The sequence below is a fragment of the Actinia tenebrosa genome, unplaced genomic scaffold, assembly GCF_029948245.1.
Source record: "Actinia tenebrosa isolate PJP-AT-01 unplaced genomic scaffold, QUT_ActTen_1.0 PGA_scaffold1__47_contigs__length_23844297, whole genome shotgun sequence".
Taxonomy (NCBI): domain Eukaryota; kingdom Metazoa; phylum Cnidaria; class Anthozoa; order Actiniaria; family Actiniidae; genus Actinia; species Actinia tenebrosa.
In genome coordinates, this window is record NW_028292578.1 from 13,299,824 (window position 1) to 13,316,646 (window position 16,823).

At 37.8% G+C, this 16,823-nt stretch overlaps 4 protein-coding genes across 6 annotated transcripts; 2 read left to right on the forward strand and 2 right to left on the reverse strand.

Moving 5' to 3' along the window:
* Window positions 1–337: 337 nt before the first annotated feature.
* On the forward strand, window positions 338–4,977 carry LOC116289652 (uncharacterized). 3 transcript variants are annotated; one of them, XM_089032395.1, is made up of 6 exons: window positions 664–696; window positions 1,158–1,334; window positions 2,311–2,403; window positions 2,669–2,725; window positions 2,902–3,510; window positions 3,821–4,977. In XM_089032395.1, exons 3-6 carry the CDS (start codon window positions 2,340–2,342, stop codon window positions 4,564–4,566), a joined length of 1,476 nt encoding a protein of 491 aa, XP_088888521.1. In that variant the 5' UTR covers window positions 664–696; window positions 1,158–1,334; window positions 2,311–2,339; the 3' UTR covers window positions 4,567–4,977. The 3 variants fall into 3 exon arrangements, with proteins under 3 accessions (XP_088888522.1, XP_088888521.1, XP_088888523.1); XM_089032396.1 differs by lacking the exons at window positions 664–696; window positions 1,158–1,334 and adding an exon at window positions 338–453; XM_089032397.1 differs by lacking the exons at window positions 664–696; window positions 1,158–1,334 and adding an exon at window positions 1,412–1,625.
* A 687-nt stretch (window positions 4,978–5,664) lies between these two features.
* On the forward strand, window positions 5,665–11,231 carry LOC116289650 (uncharacterized). Its single transcript, XM_089032457.1, has 5 exons — window positions 5,665–5,716; window positions 6,190–6,261; window positions 6,559–7,182; window positions 7,537–8,340; window positions 8,372–11,231. Exons 1-5 carry the CDS (start codon window positions 5,665–5,667, stop codon window positions 11,155–11,157), a joined length of 4,338 nt encoding a protein of 1,445 aa, XP_088888583.1. The 3' UTR covers window positions 11,158–11,231.
* Window positions 11,232–11,298: 67 nt separating this feature from the next.
* LOC148909906 (uncharacterized) lies at window positions 11,299–12,123 on the reverse strand. Its single transcript, XM_089032458.1, has one exon. It carries the CDS (start codon window positions 12,121–12,123, stop codon window positions 11,299–11,301), a length of 825 nt encoding a protein of 274 aa, XP_088888584.1.
* Window positions 12,124–12,208: 85 nt separating this feature from the next.
* Window positions 12,209–14,733, reverse strand: LOC148909907 (uncharacterized). The gene is made up of 2 exons (XM_089032459.1): window positions 12,378–14,733; window positions 12,209–12,222 (listed from the first exon to the last, which is right to left on the reverse strand). Exons 1-2 carry the CDS (start codon window positions 14,731–14,733, stop codon window positions 12,209–12,211), a joined length of 2,370 nt encoding a protein of 789 aa, XP_088888585.1.
* Between the last annotated feature and the right edge of the window lie 2,090 nt (window positions 14,734–16,823).

Consider the following 16,823-nt stretch of genomic DNA (forward strand, 5'->3'; position numbering starts at 1 on the left):
AGAAAGGCTCTTAAACCAAATAAAACCTAAATTGCGATTAAAAAGCTACATAAACCCTAAATATTGCTAAACAAATTATTGGACAAAGGAAAAAATTGTCGACTGTACTCAGTTGTACACAAGTTTGAATATCAAAATATCGATAATTATTACAATCATCATCCTCATTTCTATCATCATTTGCTCTTTTACTCCGACGAGGGACTAGCGTCCGTAACGTCAGTAAGTTTTCTCATGCATCTTTTCAGTCACGGTGTAAAATTTACCCTTTTATCATTACTGTATCATCATCCTTGACTATCATCTATTATGCTACATTTTTTCTTTCACTAGATATGCCTGAACCATACCATGATGTATCTGGGTTTAATAAAGGCCGGGTAGATGAGGCTAATGGATTGACTGGTGATCTGATTCGGTGCATTTTACGAGCTTACATGACCGAGCGATTCAGTGAGTACATATAAATGTTAGATGAAGTGCACTTCATGGCTGGTTAATTTGTTCATAAAACCGTTACATCTAATCGTATGACCACCTACTGTTTTATCTTTGTGATTTTGAACGAGGGTTTTTATTAAATTAGAGTTCCACAGTGGTTTGGAAATAATATGCAGAAGATAATATTACAAATCTACTTTATGCGGGTAGTGGTTAGGAACTGTCGGCTTCTGGCTCGGCCACAGGAAGCAACCGGTAAGCGGGACGATGAATGTCGTATGACGATAAAATGAATGCCCCTCCCATTTCGCGTGTTCTAGCAATGCCTTGCTGACCACCCTGCTGGTGAGATCGGTCACTTGAACTGCACGAGAAACATTGGACACTTTGTACTCCTTTTCCCTCACAAAAAGCATTTATATGGCTTCTTTGATCTGAGGTCTACGATAGATTCGTAGTTTCATTATATCCCATAAGAAAAACCCTTTCTTAACACACAGCAACAAGTGCAGCGCATGAAATACCAGCAAACATTAGTGAAATTCTAAACTTGTAGTGCATCAGTTTGTTTTAAAATTATGTTTTCAATCAGGCAAAAAAGCCTGAAATCTGAAGATTAATTTTATTAAATTTATACATATCTTCCATCTATAAGATAAGTGCCGGATTTGCGCGCTTTTCTTCGTTATCCAGAAAAGGTTTTGTATCCTCGCTAGGTATGTAGTTAAGATCCCTTGGACAAATCAAGTGTCAAGTGCCTTGATTATCACAAACATGTCGTCAACACGCACGTGACACAGGAGAAGGAGTGAGGTAATAATAAGGTTGACAGAGATAACGACGCTCTTGTTTCCTGAACTTCTAAAATCAAACGAAGATAAAGATTATCTAAGGTGAGTTGCTCTTTAAATCAAGCTGGTTATTTTATTCATATATTGGCATTGTTTTTGTTATTATACGGTTATATAAACAAAAAATTGGCCAAGCAATGAAAGCGTTCAGCCAATTATGGTATTTACCTGCTGTGAGCGATCACAAGAATCCAAGATAAAAAGAACATACCAGCCATGACAGTCTTACGCCATGAAACTTGTCGAGTGGAAAATAATAGGTTTATCGTGTTTGATATTTTTTCTGGCTGTATTCACTTTTATCCATAGTTGGAAATCGAATGTTTAACAAAGGTAAAGTCTCTAGCTGTTTATTTATTGTTTCTCATTTCTGTTTTTGTTTCCTCTCGTGCATTTAATAGATCAATCACGTCAGCTCTGTTAACAGCAAAGTAATGCTCTACTCGTGTTTTTACCTTTGACCAAAATTCACTGACCCAAACTGGGTTCGTAGAATTATGTTTTCACTGAGGTGATTCGACTCGTTCAAACCAATCTATTCTTGATTCACCCATTCACTACCAATCCTAATCACTTGTTTATAAACAAGTACTGTTGTTTGTCAGTTTTTGGGTTATTTATTTGACTGAAATGTCACTCTGGTATTTTCATCAATACTGTGACTATTCTCGTGAAACTACTTCTCATTAATTTGCAGGTAGAAATGATTGCCTTTTAGCTTCTGATTCAATTATATAACATTTTCTTTTCTACAGAATTAATCATCATTCAAACTGCCGCCAAATATTTGTATATCCAGCTTACGTTGTTTTAATTCGCAATTGTCAGTGGAAAAGATTTTTTGGCCTAATTTTATAAGCTTTAACATCGTCCCTTTAGATGATCGAGAGAAACTGAAATTTTGTAAAATATGTAATGGTTTCTGTGTTGTTGTACCAGTACAAGATGTTATGGGATTCCTGTGTCGGTGTAACCAGCCGTCATCGTGATATGATACATTTTTTTCCATACTATGTAGAGTGTATATCTGAATGACTGACATCTTCAATGGCTTCAAGGGTGGTTTCGTGTTTATACATTTTTGCCTTGGTTCACTTCACATCCATTCAAGGTGAGCATCAACAGATAGATAACATTGCTTTGTTCTTTGTTTTCACATTGTTTTTATGTGGTGACAACTCAACTCAACTTTGCTATCATAGTTTAACTAGTACCGATTCTATGCTCTTGTGACCCCTTAACGAGAACATTATATCCATGTAACAAAATGTACAGACTCCCCCTCCCCTCCCCCTCCCATGTAGACTATAAAACACTCCCTTACCTACTTCCCAGCGCCCCCAATTGAAGACTGAATATGTATGGCTTCTTTCCAGGAAATGTCCCAAGCAGTGACGGCGGAACAGGTTTAAGTCAAATTGATCTCGAGTCGGGTAAGTATGGAATAGAACCACTGGAATAAATGATCCATAGTTTTCTGGTCAGACGCAAAGCAATCAATTCAAGGAGTAACTGAGGTAGTTCACTCTTGCAGCCTGGATTGAGTGTTTCTTGTCTTTGTGAGTGTTTTTTGAACAAAATTCTCCCTAACCCTTCCCTCCCTCTATAGATAAAGATGTCACTATATGCACTAAGCAACGGAAGCCGTTAAGCTGCGCGTATCCTGGGTCTAATATCGCCATTACGAACGTGTTCTGGGGTCGAAGATCAGCGAATATTTGCCCTTCTGATGATGGTGATACTGTACTCAACTGTGATACAGCTCCAGAAACACTGGGTATCGTAAAAGCAAGATGTGAAGGCAAAGAATCTTGTGACTTGGAAGCAAAACACGCGTTGCTGCAAAACCCCAATTCTTTGCACTGTCCTGGTGTAAATAAATACCTTATCATCAACTACACATGCGTACCAGATGCCAAGGAAGTCGTGCTTTGCGACTCTGAAAACTCCACACTTTACTGCCCTGCCACGTGGAAGATTGGAGTCAATTCGGTATTCTGGGGAAGACAATCAACGGTGGTTTGTCCAGCGGAAAACGGCCAAACGATATGCACGGGGGCCACTGAGAGTCTCGGGATTGTCAAAAAGTCATGTGATGGTTTGACTCGATGTGATGTGCACGCAGCATATGATCAGGTTCAAAATGGCGCTGAAAACTGTCCAGGGGTTGCCAAATATCTTATTATTAACTACAGTTGTAAGCCACATCCAAACATTGGTAAGGGAGAACACGCTGCTTTATGTATTGATAGCCTCAATACTCCAATTTTGAGTTCTCTGTTGCTCAGGGCTAGCCTTGATTTGTTGTAGAATATTCACGTGTTCCGGCAGTGAAGCTTTGTGAAAATTGTTGAAGTTGTCCATTCTTTACTTTACCGTTGGTTTTTTGATATTTTGATTATTTGTATATAGATATTTTGATGTTAAGATGAGTCGCTGAATCCTGTAATCAAGAAACACAGCGCTATTTTACGAAATCGAAAATGATCTGTTAATTATCTGCTAATCGATTGTTCCTCCATTGTTAGAAACTGAAGATGACTTTGAAGTCAAACAGTCCGAGTCTGTAGAACAGGATAAACAGGAAGACAAACCAGTTAAACCAGAAGCGGAAAAACATGACGATCAGCCAGAGAATGTGGCAAAGGCTCTTAAACAACTAGACGGAGATCCAAAGAGTATGGTTGAAAACCCTTCTGAGGGGAAAGAAGATCTGAATATTGGTAGACTGGGAATGGGTGGACTAAAGGCTCTGGAGAAAATCAACAATTTAATCAAAGCATCTGCTGAAGCACAAGGTGGAGACGAGTCGATGATAGAAAACGGTCTGACCGATGAGCAGGCACAAACTATTGAAAGAATGATAATTGAAGGAATTAAGAATATCAAAAACAAAACAAGCGTGGGAACTCGAAAGGCATCCATTCCCAGGAAAATCGTTGAGCACAAACAACAACCGCTAGTAAAACCTGGACAGGCAGAAGTCAAGGATAATACTAGGAGCAACATAGATACTGCATCTGCTGCTGACCTCAAGCAGAAGGTAAAGAGTACATTGTACAGACTTGACAATGGCAACACTAAACCCTCGACCATCAAAGGCTTGAGACATCGCATCATGGAAAATGCTTCAAAACGTAATCTAAACTTGAATGCTAATCAAGGAGTCAGGAATGTACCTTTCATGCGCAATAACCAACATAACCTTCCCCCACAGTCTCCTCATGTACGTAATCTTGGTGTTGGGAATGCAGGCGCGGGCAATCAGCCTTGATGACGTAACACTTTCCGGACAAACCTGTAATCAAGTTTTACCATTGCTGCAAAGGATCAACGTTTTAATGAAATACTTGGTTAAGCTTTAAGTCAACAATCGTGCAAATGCGATTCTGGACACTGAAAAGGGTGTTGTGCCCTGACCATACCAAGTATTGGCTATTCAGAAAATCGCACCTTGAGGAAATAATCACTACGTTTTTTATAAAGATATAATCAAATTATTAATTTTAATTTGAGATGTTCGTTGTAATAAAAATTATTTTGGTTGATCGGATGGCGAGGAGGAAAATTAAGGATTAAATTTTGTAAGCAGACGACTAGGTTCTTGTGTAAATATGCGAACATGTATCTAAATTTTGTGACAGAGTAACAGAATGAATGCTGATTATTAAACTAATATTTGTTATTTGTGTGTGTTTGAGTACCTGCGTTTGATTGGTTGTCAACTATGAACTCGGTGTTGTTTCTTGACATCTGATTGGCTACTGCAGTACTTGGCTTTGGTGTTGAGCGGATTTCTGATTGGTTGACGAACAATCACAGGATCGTTAGACAGTGATTAGTACGTGAACCAAATATAACTTTATATTAATCAGTCAATCTGAAATTGAAAAGCAATATTCACGGAGAGGTTTAATAATACTTATATAATATATATGTTATATAATTATAATTTTACTAAATAGAATGGTGTCAACATCGTTGAAACTGTTAATCGGCCTGTGACGGCAGTTCCGCTGACCAATGTCTATAAAATCAGAATAGATGTTTGAGATAAAATAGTCTTTCATTTTAAAAGACAAATATATTTTCTTCAAGACAGTGAATAAATCTGTCAGTAGAACGTTTCCTCTCATAAAATATTCATGACCATTAATTGACATTGTTTTGGTACCCGTTGTTCTCTAGAATCAAAACCTCCAAGAACGCAATCCTTAACTTACGTCAGTTATATAATTATCATTCTTTATTATGGCTTATCTTACTCATATCGAGGAAACATAAAAGTACGAATGGATGTTAAAGTGAACACATGACCAAGTTTGGCGAAAAGTGATGAAAAATGATGAAATATTTCTATTTTCTGTCCGCGATGTTTGTGTTGGTGAGGTCATCTCTTAATATCGAGTTACCAGCTCATAAAGGCAAGTCCTTTTTAAACACATTTATTCTGTTATTCACAACAATGTCTATTTTTTCTGAAAAACAAAAACAAACTGACAAGAAAACTTTTTACAAATCGCGTCATGACGTGAATAAAAAGAACAAATCCAGTAACCATTTTAAATTTAGTTACACTAGGAAAAAAACCTAACTTTCTAAGCCTCAATTTCTAGTACGGTTCTTAGAATTGCACGACCATTGTCTGCCCTAAGAAAAGGTTGTCTCTAGTTGTTCGATTATAAGTTACAATTGAGATATTTTGTGGGACAGAAATATCCCATAGCATTTGTCACTTTTCTGTTCTTGTTCTGGTTCATGGATACCCCCATTGAACTTGAGAAATATCTGCATATATTGACATTCACATCTGTACACCACCACACACCGGTACACACCACCATACACAAGATACTGTTCTTTCTTTTTGCTAGCAGATGGGTCTTTGTTTTCACAGATATAAGTGTCAGTCACCATATTGTGCCGCATGCTGGAATTAGACCACGCAGTGAAATAGACCTAACAACAGGTAAATATGTATAAGTATATACACATCCGATAACCCCGGCACACCTCTCTATTATTACTGAAGACATCTATGAATTACGTCTTCATCTTGACTCTTAGATTCTATTTCACTTGAGTGCATTCATTTGAACTGACTTTTCCAAGCAAATGGCCATTGGCTTCCTCGTATGAACAGCATGGTCTTTTCGATATTCTCCTATCCCCACTTCTAATCCTCCTTTTCATCCTCCTCCTCCGCCTCATCATCTTCTACATCATCGCCATTATCATTAGTTTTTTACTTTTGCTCCTGTTATAGATAAACAAGTTCTGTTGTGTGCTGGTCAGAACAAATCCTTGGAATGTGTTTCACCAGGATCGACTATTGCAATCATGGACACATTCTGGGGAAGACTTTCTGACAAAATATGTCCATCAGAGGACGGTGACCCAACTACCAGTTGTGGCAATGATCTCTCGACAACATCTGTACTGAAAAACCTGTGTGATGATAAAGTGTTCTGTGAAATCCCCGCTAGACATAGGGTACTACAAGCCCCGGGTACTACTCATTGTCCGGGTGTCAACAAATATCTTATTGTAAATTATACCTGTATGCCGATCGAACGGAAGTTTGTTCTCTGTGACGGAGAGACAACGAATCTGAAATGTGGAGAAGGATGGAAACTAAATGTATTGTCTGCAGTATGGGGCAGAATTTCCCCTGCTACTTGTGCCACGACACTAGGCAGACCATCACGACTGGGGAAATGTGACAGCTCCAACAGCACTTTGGCAAGGATTCGTAGTATTTGTCATGGGAGTAATGGATGTGTAGTGCGGGCAGATGACGAGCATATGGTACAAGGGAATGAACAACATTGTCCTGATGTTGATAAGTATGCCATGATCACCTATCGATGCCAACCTAATGTCGAACAAGGTTAGTCAGCCCCTGCCTGAAATTAGCACAAAGGTTTTGTACGTAGAATAGAGGAAGGACCGCCCCTAAAAGCCCAAGGGGTGTAGAACCGAATTGTGGCTAAGAGATTTGCCAAATACTTAATATACTAAAAAAGTTGCATTGAACCACTTTCGGTATTTTGGCTGTAAGATCACTAGCAGTGTCAAAAAAGGCTCGGGCAAATGAATCCTTCGACAATTACTTCCCCTATGCCTCGATTTCGATCTTTTTCTGCGCGATTTCTCATTCAAAGTAAGATGTAAAAGACGAAAAGGTGCAATAATAAAACGTAAAACAACGTCGTAACTTTATTGTTATATTTTGTTTTCATAGAGAATGTCTTGGAGAGTTCAAAAGGAAGCTCAGATCGAATATTTTTACCGGAAAACCCAACGAAGAGAATACCGTTTTTAAACCAGGATTCGCATGCTAATAGCGATACACATTATTTACTTCAAGCTACCATGCCAAACAATCAGAAACACGACAATGATCCTATCATGAATTCTTCATTAGATGGGTTACTGAAAGAGTACATGGAAAGTCAGAATAATAGAGGTGGCGATGGTACTACAGGGGAACAGATGAATATCCCACACGACACCCGTCCTAGTCCCCTTAAGGAAAGGCTTGGTGTCCCTCAAGACGGCGCAAAAGAAACCCTACAACAAAATATCGCTCTCTTGAAGAAAATTCTGCACAGTAAAAAGATAATGAAAGTAGGTGTTAATGCTATGGAGGGAATTGATATGGCATCGGCAGTTAGTGAACCACGTAATCCAAACTCTAACAACGATGAATTATCAAACCAGCTGGATTTGACTCGAGATGAACTCAATCATCTTGCAGAGTCTCCAGATGCAATCAAGATTATTAATGAATATATGAGTAGAAACATAACTGCATCTAATCACGATACCCAAGGCTCACAGGAAACGAGCACTTCAAAAACTACTAGTCCCCCGTCAAACACAAATAAAACTGTTGGCAGTAGTGAAAGAGAAGAAAAACTTACTAATATGGATGGCAAGCAGCATTTTGAGCAAGTGTCAAGTACTACAACTACTACAACACAAACGCCCTTACCAACAATAAGCACTCTGGGAACCACTATCAAAACTACCCAAAAAGACTTGAGTAAATTGATAGAGCCCAACGGCAAAATTAGGAGGTAAGGTCATGGGGAATATGTTTTATGAAAAATTCCTTAAACCTGCACAGAACGACTTTGAGAAACAAACCAAAAATATTGGACAAAACACTGAGGGGAAGGCTATTGGTTTGTTGAGAAAGAAGGTATCGGCGCTACAAGCTATTAGTGATGCTTTGACGTTGATAACATCAAAAATTGATCCAGATCAAGCAGGAGGAAAAAGACACCATTCAGCAAGGAATAATAAACACCGTGAAGAGATTAAATGGCTTCAAGATTTGCCTGATAGTGTTCAACCAAAAGATGTTCAGTTTTTACAAGATAAAATCAACAAGGCTATTGAAACTACTGAAGCAATGGAAAGACAAGCTGCATTAAAAAATCCGAGTAAGGTTGCATTGAGGCTGAAGGGGAAAGTTGCAGAGGACGTGCAAGCTGAAGCAAGAAACAAAGTTCAACAGAGAAAAGAACGATTGAGAATCGATAAACAAATCAAAGACATCGAAGATTCTTTCAACATGCTTATTGAAAAAGCAGAAAAAACTGGCAAGTTTAGCGATGTTGATGTAAAGATGAAACCAACGAGTTCCTTGTTCCAGGAATTACAAAGCGGAGCCTTAAAAATGCCATTCAATGATGAGCAGCCACATGGAGGTGATACCGACAATTCGACAAAAGGAGTCTATGGATTTGAGGTGGTAAATCAGGAGCCAGTGATCAACATAATCAATGAGAAAGACAATACTGTTAAAAGTAACACAATGGACACTTCTAAGTCTTCTTCTACAACGATTCAAGCTTCACAAACGACTGCAGAGACAAATAATGACAATCATACTCTATTGAGTGCAACACATCTACCTAATCAATCAAAAGAGCAAGTGAGCTCAGTGACAAAACTAGCTCCCAAAACCGCCTTCAAAGCTGCAAATTCTATTGCTAATGCACTTCGACGCCAATCAAGCATTCAGAATTTGTCTTCTGTAGAATTAAAACCCATCTCGACATTCAACAATATCCAAGATATTACTCTTGGTGGAAGAATCAATAGTGAGGTCATCAAGGAGAAAGAGAAAGAAAAGCTCTACCAGGGCAAGGATGTTAATATCCTTCTGAACATGATCAAAGCGCCACCATCGAAAACCTCAGGTAATCGAGCGCTTGGCCCACCAAATCAGGTTCCTGAAAATTCCGTCACATTCACTGGAAAAGGCGTGCTAGTTCCTGGAAAAGACCTGCAAGTCCCTGGTCAAAGTATACGAAAGCCAGGGAAAGACCACAAAGTTCCTGAAGTACAAACAGTTGGTTCACTTGATGAAAATTCAGTAAAACTTTTGAGCGTGTTGGTTCGAGGCTTTTTGGACCAGAACAAAAGCAGGAAAAGTTCAAAACACCATCGTCGCAGAAAGAAGAAGAAAGAGCAACTTGAGGAAGAGGATTTTGTGATTGGGGCAAAACATTACCAGATAGGAAATAATATGAATAACAGTCCTGACAGAGAACTGTTAGATGCGCTTGAAAACCAGTTAAGCAGTGCTCAGAGATACAGCTATAACATCAAAAATATTGTGAGTGACGCACAGGCAACTAAAGGTGAAGGTGATGACACTGTCAAATCGGTTCCAAATGATAAGGAAAAAGAAATCGTTGAAGATGACAGTCTTGTCCTATCATCACCAACTGTCAAACCAATGCCAGCACCATCTGATGACTCTTCTTTACAACTGGTCAATAAATACACAGGAGAATCAAGTCTTGATAACTTGTTACTTTCCCTTCAAAAAATGTTAAAACAAGGGGAAATAGAGTTCCAAAAGGACAAGAAAAAAGGCATGTTACCTGCACAAGAATCCATAGCAGAAAATGCCTCAAAAACCTCTTTATCATCGAAGCCACGTGTTGTCCAGTTTAGTGGAGCTGCGACTTCAGGAAAGATTCTAAACCCAGTTGATGAAAGAAAAACGACTGCTAATCAAGATTTACAAAAAATCACACAGTTCGCAGGCGGTCGAATCTTGGAGCCAGCGAGTTCAGCTGGTATGCTGCCTATTCAACAAGATACAATTTCCATCATCGACGCCAACCCAACAGCCAAATCAAAAGTAGGTTCGGCACAAATAAATAAACCAACATCTAAGCTCAAGCTAAAAAATCTGGTCTCAGGTGTCAAGCTTTTGTTAAAAGCCTTAAGAGGAAAGAGTTTGGATTCCTATAAGGGACATCATCAGAGAAGACTTGAGGATGACACTAGTGATCAGGATGACAAAGATGACACTCCTGACGATTTTGAAAGCAAGCACAATGATGATTTACTCAAAGATAAAGAAAAGGCAGAACAGCCAGTAAATTACAATGGGTTTGGGGAATATGTAGGACCGAAGAATAAAGGCACGAGTACTTGGTACATAGGAGAAGGGAATTCTTACAAAACGGGTTTTCAACAGCCAAAAGGTTATCAATACGATGAACAATACGAGATGAACCTCGCACAACGATACGCTTCAACACCTAAAGAATATTCAACATTTATTCCTGATATTTACTCTGGTCCTTATACGAGTTTTGCATTACAACCCAATACCTATGGTTATTCTCCTAAGAAAGCGTTTCATGATCCGTTTGATAAACAATACACGAGCAAACTCCCGAACCCTGCAAGACATGCGCTCAATTCGGCATTAAAAAATGACCCGATCATTCAGGCGGTTGAAGAATTCTCTGACAACGAAACACAACTATACAACGAAAAGCTGCGAGGAATACAAAAAGATAACATCCCACGAAAACAAAAGGATATCTAAACACTCAGATATAATTATAGATAATATTTAGGATATTTGTCAAATAGGCTGCTTTGTGGAACGTGCTCTTCAGTATCAGTATCAGTATCAGTGTCATTCCGCTATTTCCAACCATAAGTTGATCAGCAGGGACTATATAGTCTACACAGAGCCAAAGTTCTGATGTAGTAGTCCTTTTAGAACTTTTCTGTCTTGTGTAGATTTCTTAGCTTGGTGTTTATCAACATTAAGAAGTTGACTAATTTTGATCCATGGATCTCTAGCATATTTAGCAGATGGAATTGCAAACAGCAACTGTTTCGTTAAATTTGAATTTGGTCTTCTACAAACATGTGCAATGTACTTCAAGTAGCGTATGTATATAAAATCACGAAGTGCCAGGGTTCCCACTATTCTCTCCAGGTCTAAGTTCCTATATTTAAAGGCAAACGTTTCTTCTCCGTCACTATTCATTTTCCTTTCCCGGCCATTCCGTACCATTCTTCTTAGTAGACCAAACCAACAGGATTCAAGCTTTTTCAGTTCATCTTCATTTGCTAGTTCAGCCTCAGTACAGTAAGTAAGTCTGGATCTGATACAGGATTCCAAGAGTTTTCTGCGTGTATTCATAGATACTTTATGATCTGTAAGGACGTTCTTGAGCTCGTGGAATTTTCCTGTTGCACTTAGTATTCTGTTATCGACAAAACTTTCCTTCTGATCACTATAAAACATATGACCAAGATACTTGAACTCTTTTACATTTTCAATATCATGTCCTGATATATTTAATAAGCTCTTCTTTTCCATAAGCTGCGCATCATGAAATACCTGTGTTTTGGTTTTCTTAAAACTTAACTCAAGCCCATATCTTAAGCATGTTCCATGGATAATTTCCAGTATCTCCTGTAGATCAGTAAGATCCTTTGACAGCACAACAACATCATCAGCATATAAAAGCCATTTAATTATCTCCACACCATTCATTCGTCCAGTACTCCGTTGATGACATGCATTAGCGATTGTATATGTACATGGTATTCCCCATCCATTTGGAAAGCGTTGGTCAATTTCACGGGCAGCGACCTTGAGTACCCAGTCAAAGAACCAATTGAATACTGGAGGACTTTCCACACCACCTTGTCTGGTCCCTGCTTCAATAGGAAAATCAGTTTTATCTCCACATATTTTCCCGATTGTTCCATCATATAATAACCATAGAATATCAATTAACTTCTCACATCCAGTTCTAACTTTCAGAACTTCATACATAATATGTCTGGGTACCTTGTCAAATGCAGCTGTTAGATCAATATACAGTGCAATTATACCACCTTCAGTGTTCTTTATTATCTGTCGTAGTAGAAAAACTCCATCAGTCGTTGATCTATCCCTTCTGAAGCCAAACTGAGCCTTTGAAATATTTTCCTCATAGCATTCTTTCAGTCGTGTGATAATTATCTTTGACAAAATCTTAGAGATGTTAGAGCCCACTGACAGTGCACGGTAATTACTTGCTTGATGTTTACCTCCTTTCTTATGGAGACAGGTGATGGAAAGCTTTAGCCAATCAGCAGGAATCGTCATTGTTAACCAGATACTATTTAATAACATCCAGAGAGCTGTAATTAGATGATTTGAGTGGATTCCATACTTCAACCCTTCAGGTGGTATATTGTCGGTGCCAAAGCTCTTCCCATTATTAAAACTCTTAAGAGCAGATATAATTTCTTCTTTTTCAGGTGGATTGGAATTAATTTCTATTTTCCGGTCATTAAATAAATCTGGATATTTCTCAGAATTTGCAAGCTCTGCAGGCATTTCAATGTCAGCTCTCTTCTTGAAGTGATCTTCAAAATAACTTTTAAGGTCAGAGGGTTTAATTTCAACCCTATTCTGTAACTTTGGGATCATACTGTAATTCTTTGAGAGAGCAAACTCACGTTCAACTTTTCTTGCGTTACTAGCATCATTCAGTTCATTTGCCTTTTTCTCATAATATTCATTTTTGAGCTTTAATTTTAACTTCTTAATCTTATCACGTTGCTCTTTAGAGTTGTCAGAATTCTTGATTAGATCTAATAGTTCACTTGATTCCCATGGTTTTTTTAACTCTTTCTCCTTTTGCGCTACCGGGATTTCACTGTCTAACGCTTCATGAATGGCATAGACAATGTTTTTGTTGATTTCTTCAGGTGCTGTGCAATCAAAATTGCAATCGCTTAAAATACTGTCAATTCTTTTGCAGTATTGTTTTTTACATTCAGCATCATCTCTAAGCTGAGTAACATCCCACTTTCTCTTTTGGACCTTTTTTGTTGCCTTCTTTTTGAGTTGTTGTTTTAAGGAGTTTCTGTTACATGGTATGCTTATATCAGATATCAGAATCTTGTGATCAGTACCAATTGTTTGCTTCCAGCTGTTTGTTGGTTTATTGTAGACTCTACAATGTTTCATTAGCTTAAGAAGTTGGGTTCCTGCCAGTATGTAATCAAGTCTTCGATTGATACCATTAGGAAGAGTGTGCGTGTCTCGGTGAATTCGCTTTGTCAAAAAGTTGGAGTTTGCAATACGTAATTTGTATTCTTGACAGAATTCTAACAATAATCTTCCATTTTCATTGGTCTTTCTGGTGCTTGAAGGAGGATTGTTGGGTCCCAGTATTGTTGCAAATCCCTCACGACTATCCTCAGAAATTATTGCATTAAAATCACCAACCAACAAAGGCTTATACTTCTTCAGTTTCTCGACCACCATGGCTTTACGGAGTTCTTTATAAAAGCGTTGTTTTGATTCAAGATTTTCAACTTCGGTTGGAGCATAGACATTGGTAATGCGTATACATAAGCCATAGCATTTAACATAGATTGTTAAGATTCTACCAGGTAGATGCTCAACTGTTTTGATGACTTGCACATTTGGACCAACAATAAAGCCAACCCCTGCTCTATTCTTTTTTTCATATCCGTAGTTAATCCATTTCCATTGATCTTTATTCTCGCCAAATTCAATGTACTCGGAGCCAGTTCTCCAGCTTTCCTGTACACCCAAAATCTGAATATTGAACTGTTTGCACAGTTCGATGGCCAAACCAATATTTACATCCTTTTTTAGTGACTGAGAATTTAACGAAGCAATTCGTATGTTTTCGGTCTTAATTGGATCTTTGTTAGCGTTCACTGTAGTTGTAGAATGTTGTTCCTCTCGACTAAAATTTCCACACGTAGAACAGTCAAGTTCCATCGTAGTAAATGAAGATTCTTGCAGTGTAGAGCATTTACCAGACGCAACAGACACTGAGTTCGTCATGTTGGGTTTACCCGCAACAGACTCGTTTAGAGAAATAGAAATTACATTATTTTCATTTGCCTTCCTGTCCCGAGAGTTGTATGCAAATTCATAAGATGGTCGATGATGCATAACGGTTTCGATTCTGTTCTTGCGAATAGAATCTCTCTCCTTGACCCTTTTGCCAGCTCTTTTACCTCTATTTCCATGGTTAAAGTTGAAGATGATATTAGAATCGCTGTACTGTGGTTGAAAGTTACCATTCCAGAGACCAGGTCGAGCAAAATTGAAGCTTGTAAGGTCTGGCATTCAACAATGACGGCAATTCCAGGACGATTAGGCTTTAAATATGAGTTCTCGTAGATATAAAATGTCGAAAAAAATGTCCTAAGACTAATAAAAGTTCTTAAAATATCTACAAATGGGAAAAATGTGAAAAAAATCCTAATCCTATTCAGTCTGCTTGAATAAATTAAATCCAATCAATTTCTGCCCCTGGCTTAATTGTTATTATTTTTAACTGGTTAATTTCATCAGCCGCTCTACCAAAAATATCGAATGTTTTTCAACTACACGTAAGATTGACTCAATCCGGAAAATAGTTCAATAATTCAAACTTTTATTATTGGCATTAAAAATCATTTCCTCAGCCACTCTAACTTAACAACCTCAATTAAAATTTATGTCAATAATGAGCAATAATAGCAAAAAGCGCCAAAAACTAACCTTTCATATGAGTTTTGAACCCAATTTTCGTTTTATGGTTAACACTCAAAACTTTTTTTAAACAGTTTGAAACTTTTGTACTATGATAAAATGCCTGTTTGAAGCGGCATTTTCAATAGTGTACAAAGATGTTTTGTTGCATTTGTGTTAGAATGTAGCTTTGTCAGGCTTTTTTATAGAAAATATATAGTAAATAAGCAAATGAAGGCATAAACCTCATTTTCGATTCAAATGTTTTCTTTGGGTTAACACTTTGATTCCACTTTTATCGGTCATCTCCACTTCCAAACAAGTTAAACTTTCTGAATAACAAGATTTTAGCCTTGTACAACAGCCTTTTTTCAAGAAAATAGTTTTTCACTGCTTGAATAGGAAAATAATTCTCTCTTAAAGTGCCTATGACCCTTATTTTTTACTTTTTTATATCGAAATATATGCTATTCTAAGAAACGTGTCGAAAGAATTTTTTGATCCTGACGCTTCTTTCGATTTTTTTCGAGCGGTCAAAAGTGCGAAAATAGGAAGATTCCAAAATATGACCGAACGACAGGGGAGACTGGGCTAGTGACGTCATAGTAGCAACACGTTCTTCTTGATTTACAAAGAAATGTATGGGATACTGACAACGTCCTTGCGTTTCTTGGGGTTTTTTGTGAGTCTTTGGACTTTTAACTGCTTTCTTGGGATTCTATGAGGAAGTTCATTATCTAAATATTCCATTTCCAGTTCTCATCGGGATTCGTAGCCTAATTTACTGGTATATTGAAGCGAACACAACCTAGTAAAGCAAGCGAGGTGACGGAAGTGAAGGGGTTCCGACCCGATCACAAATATTATCTCATTGGCTGTGGATAAAACTTGTCAAAACCTTAGTAAATACACCAAAAGTACAGCAGCATAGATAGAAATCCCTTCTTAGAAATTCCTACGGTCGTTATAGGGAACCGCAGTTGATACGGGTAACATTTTACTTAATTGCCTTTGCTCGAACTGAGCATCGATCCGGATCGGGAATAATTTATTCCCGGTTTATCAAACAGTTTTGGTGAGTGTGGTAACATTTCAGTGGTTATTAAACTCTTAAGAAGTATTTAGTGCAATGCTAAAAGGACTGTAATGAATGGTTGAGACAAAATTCCCGTACGATGTCTACGATTAATATAATAATACTACTGGTCACATATTTTAATTCTTTGCTACCGTAGAATGCTTTGTAGATTTTTTACTTGAATTTCCCTCGATAGACGATCGTTTTATCTTCAAAGATAGGCATGGTTAGGTACTTTGAGACAGGATAGAAAACTAATAGAGTAGAAAATATTATATTCGACTATGAAGTGAAACCATGTTGACCTGCAGAGTAACAAATATTTAACTCTAGACTGATGATACGAAGTGTCACGCACCCTTATTTCCTCGACTGAACTACTACAGTATAAATACATTTAACATATAAATTCATTTTTAGATTTTGAAAACTGTTAAGCGACGAAGCCATCAACATTGAAAAAGATTTTGGAGTTATTTCATTGTTTCTGTTGTTTATATTCAATGTTTCTGACTTGGAAACGACCTGGAAAAATTTTGCGCGGCACGGACACGCATATTTACCATAAATACACGAGATATTAATAAGAATAAATGCTAAAAAATCTATGAGTTAAAGGGTGTAG